Here is an 8437-nt window from a genome sequence, read left to right as displayed (position 1 = left end):
GGATTCTAAATTATCAGACACTCCTTCAACAAACGTAATGTTTGCAATAGTTTTAAGCATTTCATCATAAGCGGGCTGCCAAATGCCATAACACCAGATGATATTTTCAGGAGCACCTTCAATCATGTCTTCGCCCGATTCTAGTAAACGTTTAACAAACTGACTTTTTCCACAACAAGTCGGTCCTGCAACAAGCGCGGGGAAAGGATGTTTCCATCTCGGGTCCATGATCACAACTGATTAACTGATTTGTGCGTACTCTCATTTATAGAAAAAATTGTTTTGGGTTCACCCTCTTTGTCATACACACGAATCGCATTGGTATTTTTTAATTTTGCAAATTGAAGCCAATATTTTCGTTCTATTTCCGATAACTCGTGGACTTGAGTTAAATGATTTGCTAATCGAACTAAAAATTTAGATCCACAGCCAAGAATCGGGCAATGTTTACATTTTAGTTTCTTCATGCTGACAGGACGAATGTTAGATACCAACTGAGTAAAACTATTTGCGACACGAAATTTATTGTTGATTTTCAAGGGCAGATCGGGCAGAAAGGGCAGAAAGGGCATCTTTTTAGCCCTGTGTTTTTTCCCCTGGGCGCGCGTGGAGATCTCGCGTGTAAGTCGTGCTCGTCGAGTCAGGAAACAAGCCACGATTAAATTCAACCAATGATTTATTTACAAACTAATTTCCTATGTACAAACATCCGTGAAACGCTACGCAAAAATACTATTTACAACTAGAGGCGATCTTATATAAATATTTCGGAAAACTATTTTGAGAGTAATATATATTCAAACTTGAGAAAACGAAAATTATTTACAAAATCAATTTTTTACAAACTTGAAAACTTAAATATCGAGTGGAGTAGTGCTAACTCCATCTGCGAGAATTTTACGTTTCGGGTAAAAATACGAAAATGCATCTCTGACCTGGGTATAAGTGTACATAGTATTATTTACAACTCTGAACCCTCGATTCACCCCAGCACTATTTTGTTTTGTAAGTAAGATATTAAGGTATTTATCTTTGTTAATGTCATTGCATTTCTTATTGACACCCTTACAACTAAACTTATCTTTGGCCCCAAAACAGTAGTAGGTTTTGGAACATAAACCCACGATTCCTTGTCCCTCCCACTCAACTTTAAAAAGACCTGGCTTTCTCTTATCATAGGCCTTATGCTCCGCAGTGTCGGTACGGGGAAACCAGTTACATTTATCAGCTTCGAACTCTGCTTTCAATCCTGGTTTGACCAAAGACTCAACACTATCCCCTGAAATGGCAATATACGCTGAATCCGTATCCATTTCACACATTTGGAAATCTGAGCGGTTTAGATATTTGTCTAAGAAATCATAATAAAACTGTAGCATGCGAAGTTTGGCATACTGGTACACAAAAAACCCGACTTGAATGGGTAGATTTAATTTAATGGATTTTTTGCAAGACTGCACATAAGTATCTTCAGTGATGTTTTCTAGTTTACGAAAAAGGTGGGTGTTCACTTTTCGGCTGGCCTGAGCGTCACTGCAATACTCCACGTTTCTGTGTTTCAGTTGGTTGGTGATCGTCTTACCATAGCCTGAATTGCCTACCTGAGAGATAAACAAAGATATAAGTTTTTCCTATACGTGAAAATGTATATTGTTCCCACCCCTTTATGAATGAAAGAATGAAAAAAAAAACTTACCAATTTCATGGTATCTGCAATGATGGCTTTACTGGGGTCCGCATCTCCGGCTCTCCTCGCGTCTGACACCGCATCCCCAAACGGTTTGAAGCAGGGTTGAGGGGTGAACTCGATCACTTGGTGCACTTTCGTGACCTCTAAACCATGTTCCAGGTACCACTTGAGGAGGGGCGTGGCCAGCAGGATCTTTTCTCCTTTCATGCTCCCAATCAAACTGCGACAGGGTTGAGCCATGATGTTGTGCTCCTCGGCGTACGCTTTCATAAATTCACCAATATCATCGCGGCTGATTTCTGTGTTCTTGAAGATCGGGTACATTTCACTAAACTTTTCCTTTAAGTGATCTGGTACACGAATATCTACTTCCACGCACCCGAACAAACGCTCATGTCGCACCTCGCTCAATATTCGCTCGGGACTCATGATCTTGACTTGGTCCAGGGTTCTTCTCACTTCGGTGGCAATAAAACGCCGTAGTTCTCGGTTGGTTCTCTTCATTTCTCTCCACTGACATTCATACATTTCCACCACGTTGTACCCTTTGCTGCGTATATACTCCGTGTTGGCTCTCGTTTCTTCTCTGATCTCAGCCATAGGTTTCTTACGTTTCTCGTTAAACTCTTTTCCGCGGTTGAGAGCGCAGTCATGGCCGTGCCAATAACACCCCTGAAACTGGTACACAGTTTGTGACTCAACATTGAAACCGTCGACGGGAAGTTTACGATCCCCAATGCGCTTCTCTGTATTGTTTAACTGATGCCGGATGTGAATTCCCTCTTTGTGCGCCACCCATTCCAACCATTCAATAGCCATGCGTACAGAACTTTTCGGTTTGAACTCATTGTCCGCCAGGCGTCTCGTATAACTTCCCGTGGGCATATCTTGCATGAGCGCCCAGAGGTACAAAGCGTTCGCGTCATACCCCACGATCTTCTCACACAGCTTAGCAGCCTCGCCTTCCTCTGCTTCTCTGATCTTTGTTTTGTCGGCTTCATGATATCGGTGGAAAATAATACTTGGGCCACCTGTGTTGTTGTCTTTGATCAGATGGTAGAGATCACTGTTCGCTTGATCGAAGAGACTGAAGTAAGTTTGAGGTGAAAGATAAGAGAAGAGGTACTTGAGGGTTAAACCAGGGACAGAAATGCCATCTTTAAACATATCGATCTTTCTCTCCTGCCAGAACTGACTCATTTTCTCTACTGCCTCGAGGAAAGGAACGACATCCAAATTATTGTACCAGATCAAGAACTCTTGAAAGGTGGACATTTCATTTTCTTCCCATACTTGCTGGCAGTACTCATATTCTTCTTCTGTAATGTTTTGGTTCTTCAGACTTGAGTAGAAAGCTTCATGCGAGGGCAGAGATGTTTCTTCGAGCTTGTCCAGGCTGTCGATCCACTCGTAAGGGAAGAATCCCTTGGTCTGTTCGCACTCGTACGCTTTCAGGAACTGGTCATAGCTGAAACCCGGCGCGACATAGTTCGAAATGTCCAGAAATTTTAAGGAGTTTGTCTTGAGACACATATGGTTGCTGTTTCTTTTGACAGTGAACTTGATGGGTTGAGACTCAATGAGGTAGGGAAATACAAATTCTTTCACAGCGTTGAGATCGTACTTGCCAGAGTTGAAGCCTAGCACGGGCAGTTCTTGTAAGTATGCGTTCAGTTTTTCAGCTAGCTTTGTTAAGACTTTGTTGTCGCTAGTCTGCTCTTGACCAAACAACACATCTTCGTACTGGGCTAGCTCATCTCGCTGTTGTCTCCTCTCTTGTCTCCTCTCAGAATCCAACTCAACGTTCAGTCTTCTGTAAAAGGAAGGGTCGTTTTCTGTTACCTCATCATTGAGAAACGCGCGATCTTCCTCATTCTCCGGTTCGATTTCTTCCTCGTCGTCATCGTCATCACTTGCCATCAAATCGATATCTCTTTCGTTGTCACTTAATTCTTCATCATTATCTTCCCCTTCTTCACTTTCAGCTTGCTGACTACCCTCCTGGATATCAACAAGTATTTTCGCTAATCGGTCTTCTGTTGAGTCATCGCGGTTAGGTACTTGCTTCAGTGCTTCAAACACAGGTGCAAACTGTTCACGGAGAATAGAAGAACTTTTCAGGCTTATCTTGGTGAGGTACTGCATAAATTCTGTAATAAACACGTTTGGGTCGCCGTTAGACACAAAACATTTCGGTGCTTGGTAACCAGGCACGTTACTGCACACACTCACACTGAGGGGAACATGCGCCGATTCCCAGTTCAATTGTTCTGTGTTCTTCAGTTCTTGCGCTTTTTCCTTGTCAAAAAAGCACTCAAAATCAAACGTGGCGCGGTAAGGAAAATAGCGGGCTTCTTCTGGGACAATAATTCCTTCGTCTTCGAGCTCCTCAAAGATGGTTTTGGGTACATGGTACGCTCCGCCAGGATACTTGAGGTGGACTTTGCCGTCACAGGTTTTCTCATGTTGCCTTAAATTACTTGCGCGTTTCCAGTACTTGCCACATCTTGAACAGCAGAAGGACTTTGAGTACCGGGCGAGATCTTTAATATACGAGAAATGGTTCTCATAGAGGTTGAGGTACAGAGTACAAGCGTAATGGCGGTGAGAGCGGCGAATGAGTGAAGCAGAGCTGTCAGGTCTATTTTCTTCATTTTCTTCGTGTTCTTCGCAATGTGTTTGGGTTGGCGCGAGACTGTATACTTGAATGTTCACCTCGTATACTTTCTCTAACTGGTCTAGTTCAGACAACTTCACCCCATGGAACTTTTTCTTTGAAAGGCCAGCGTCTCGGTACTGTTGGTAATAGTGTTTCGTATCCCGTTCCAAATTCTTGGTGTGACAGCCATTATGAAGTGCTAGGCAGCGGAAAAAACACAGATTATCTTCGTAGGGTTTACCTGTTTGGATGTTACGATCAAGCGGGGTGATGCCAATGTTATCCACGATATAACCGGGAAGATATTTTCCTCGTCCGATGGGATGATCGCGGATTTTCGTGATGAACCAAGTGATGTTTGTCACAAGATCAACCACCCATTTACTGTTAGGTCGCTGCTGTCGAACCCACCCCAAGTAATCGATTTCCGCTATCTGCTGATATAGGCGCTCTAAATGGTCTGGACTTGAAATCAGGAACGGCTGTTCTAGCACCAGGTTGTTGTTGGCGGAAGGGTGGTGGTACTGTAAAGCTCCCGTTTCTGTATTACGGAGAATAAAACCAAAAGCGAAATTCACTTTAAAGACGGTCGTCTGATCTGCAAAGATGCGGCTGAGTTGTTCTCGGAGGCTTGAAGGACTTATGGTGGACAGGCGGAAATTATACCAATCTTGTAGTCTGTTTTTGCGACTAAATCGGGTCCAGATTTGAGGCCAGTGTTGTCTGTACGTTTCTGCTATATTCTGTTCTGTAGCAAGAACAAGGTTGGCGGGAATAAGCACGGGATCCGCTTCCCAACTGGAACCAGCAGCAGATGCTTGAGTGGGAGTTGGTTGTTCTGACGCTGTTCTCGCACTTGCTTGGTCCGACCTCTTAGATCTTTTCGCGGACGGAGCATCTGTAGTTTTTTGAACAGTGCGTTTTCTAGTTGCAGCGGCGGGTTGTTGATGAGCGGTGCGAATATGAGCGTTGTAAGGGGCGCGGTTGTGAAAGGTTTCGCCACAGGTTGCGCAAGTAAACGTCCGTTCGGCAGCTTGTTTGTCGTGCGCTTTCAGGTGACGATTAAGTACCGATTTGTCGGCAAACTTCTTATCACAGCGGTTGCATTCGTACGGTTTCACCCCAGTATGGGTTCGCTGGTGAGTAATTAGATGATTGGGGCGAGAGAAGGTCTTGCCACAAGTCTCACAGCGATGTTCCTTCCGAGGCTTTTTGGCCGGGGGTTGGCCAGAACCCGTTTGAACAGCCTACAATTAGTTATTACCTAGTCTTAGTATAAGCCTTAACTCAGTATACGAGCCATAAATAAGTTATTATCTGAATGCTATTTGATCGAAAATTACTCTGAATTCTTAAATAGAGTTACTATTTAGTTAGGAAATAAACGAATGATTATGTTTGAAATCCGCGAAGAAATAGCGCTTGTTTTGATTTCAAGGCTCCATCCACCATTTTGAATTACCCACGGTCAAACATAAAGGAGATTTGATTGATTCATCCAAGATAATAAAGAGAGTTGAGTATTTGATCAGTCAATGAAAAAGGAGGAAGTGTGCCTAGATTCTAATTGAAAAAAAAAAAAAACTTTTAGAATAAGACTATGAAGGGTGAATACAACTCCGTTGCGACTAGTTCTGGTAAACATTGCTCTAAAACGTTTAAGTAAATGGAAATTGACACAAGAATTGAGCTTTTGATCACATAGCTTTTAATAACTTGATAAATTAATTCTCTACAAAGAAAACTGAACGAAAATTTAGTTCCACATCGATGAAACGAGAAATGAACTTTTGTTCAGGCCACTTGAGCGACTTGATAACTTATTTTCTCCAAAAGGCTAGTACGTACAATAAATCAAATCACTTACGGTTTCTGAAGGATTCCAAAACGGTAGTTGATTCAGTTCTTCCAACCACTGAAAATAATAAAAGAACATAAGTCTTTGAACAATATAGATCACACGATGGTTGTAATTGTGAAGGAAATGAAATTGGAATACTTACTTCGTCACATAAATCACTTTCCATTTCCAGTGGAAAATAGGAATCGTGGTTATCCTACAAGAAAACACGGCGAAGGTAATTAAGATTATATAGACGCTTACTTTACGAATGAGTATACAGATTTGCGTGATTGTTTGGAACACAATGAAGAGTTCAATACAATTTACTTATAACACAGAGTAAATTACTTACATTTTCTAGCGCCACGCGTTCCATGTCCTCGATTTCTTGCAGTTCAGTGTCCGTAAACTGTAAAGCAAAATATATTTCGATTACAACATGTTAAAAGCTTTTGACAAAATCAAACTTTCAAGGTTTTTGGTTACCAAATTGTTTTCCACGCTAAGATGATTGCTCTATTGTTTCTTAACAGAGATAACGATTAGGTGCTACTTTTTCATGGAAATTCAGCTCAAGTAAGTTCGCATAATTAACCTTGCTTAACGGTGCGTAAAACACCGGTTCAGAGTTTATTATCAAACTACAAAATATGTTAAGTTAAGTATGTTAAACAAGCTCAAAATAAACTTACTGAATCGAGAAAGTCGAACTCATCCTCCGCGTTGGTTGGCGAAAGGTCGTTGCTTGATACCTGTGTGAAAGATAAAGTTGTGTTTAAAGAGAGAACTAAAACACTTGTTGAACATTCAACGGTTTATAAATCAATTACATAAAACGCTTTAACCAATACTTACAAGTGCTACGTGCTGAGAATATTCGGCCAACATTTCGTCAAATGCGCTGATAGTTTCCTCATTGGATTCGGTCTACGGCGAGTAAGTGAAAGTTATAAAGATTAGTAAGACAGGGTCAGTGAAAAGTATTAACACAAAAGTTTAAAACATACTAATACTCATCGAACTTACCGTATCAGCTGCTACGCGATTTTGAAAGCAAGTGGTCGCATGAATAGACTCCTCTGACTCGTGGTTCTCACCAAGCTATTAAAATGAAATGAAACATCAAACATTAGAGAAGAAACAGTATTGTAATGGATTGAATCAATGAAGGCAATAACGACCAATGCAATATAAAACTTACTTCGATATCTTGGAGTGTCAATTCTGTCAATCGCGCAAACGCCAACGGAACAAAATTCTCTGGGATTTGGACGGCTTCAGTCAACATCTCCCAGTCGCGGACAGTTAAACAAGCGCTCAAGGCAGCTTGAAGATCAACAACGTTTGTGAAAAAAGCCATTTTCAACGGTACTAACGTTTTAAAAATCGGAAAAAGTTTTCCCAGCGAGTTTAAGTTGAATGAAGGAATGACGCTTTCGAAATCTAACCGCTTTTTATTCAAAACAGACAATATAAATCTTAAGATCCAATCAGGGTGGGTATAGAGCGGGCAAGCCTGGGCATGTCTATTGTTTCCTTTGTACTAGAGTGACGCTCGGCGCTTATTAGTATGCAGGAAGGCACTTATTAGTATGGAGGAAGACACTTATTACTATGGAGGAACGCATTTTTTCAAGAGCGGGCAAGCCTGGGCATGTCTATTGTTTTCTTTGTACTAGAGTGACGCTCATTAGTAAACCTAATCCAAATTAGTATGCAGGAAGACACTTCTTTCCGAGGTGACGTCATAGGCTTATGCATATCAATTAAGGGAAGGCATACGGAAGGCAAGGGAAGGCACTAACAAGGCTTATCTTTGCTGAAGCCCTACTACTGATATCTGATGAAACACACTTTCGAGTGTTTGATATGGCTTCTCAAATGATCAATAATTCTTGGAGAAATTCAAGGCCAAAGTTGGCAAAATGTTATGGTAATTAGGATCACATGTCCAAACCACGGTCACGGTAGTGATTTTCTTTGTTTTCTCTTGATGAATTATTAATGAGTTTGAGAATATTAAATGGCGGAGACCTACATGTAAATATGTAACATTAAGGGTCCAACAAGTGAAAGAAAGATTATGTAAGCAACATTGAATCACCTATTAGTGGAAACCTACACAAAATATTATATGAATAAATGTTCAGAAAGAGTTGATCTTGCTCCATACAGTACGTCTTCACAAGTGTTTATTTATTACACGATACAGCTGAATGGCTAAAATGTTGAAGCAAGCTAGTTT

At 41.2% G+C, this 8437-nt stretch overlaps 2 protein-coding genes across 2 annotated transcripts; both read right to left on the bottom strand.

Annotated features, from left to right (window-relative positions):
- Positions 1-664: 664 nt before the first annotated feature.
- On the bottom strand, positions 665-4783 carry LOC146449117 (uncharacterized). The gene is made up of 2 exons (XM_085101990.1): positions 1697-4783; positions 665-1601 (listed from the first exon to the last, which is right to left on the bottom strand). Exons 1-2 carry the CDS (start codon positions 3833-3835, stop codon positions 855-857), a joined length of 2886 nt encoding a protein of 961 aa, XP_084958116.1. The 5' UTR covers positions 3836-4783; the 3' UTR covers positions 665-854.
- Positions 4784-6869: 2086 nt separating this feature from the next.
- On the bottom strand, positions 6870-7737 carry LOC146449116 (uncharacterized). Its single transcript, XM_085101995.1, has 4 exons — positions 7394-7737; positions 7219-7293; positions 7048-7119; positions 6870-6944 (listed from the first exon to the last, which is right to left on the bottom strand). Exons 1-4 carry the CDS (start codon positions 7550-7552, stop codon positions 6870-6872), a joined length of 381 nt encoding a protein of 126 aa, XP_084958121.1. The 5' UTR covers positions 7553-7737.
- Between the last annotated feature and the right edge of the window lie 700 nt (positions 7738-8437).

This window comes from Pavona decussata, unplaced genomic scaffold, assembly GCF_977016875.1.
Source record: "Pavona decussata unplaced genomic scaffold, jaPavDecu1.1 SCAFFOLD_640, whole genome shotgun sequence".
NCBI lineage: Eukaryota > Metazoa > Cnidaria > Anthozoa > Scleractinia > Agariciidae > Pavona > Pavona decussata.
This window is presented reverse-complemented; position numbering and strand designations above follow the sequence as displayed.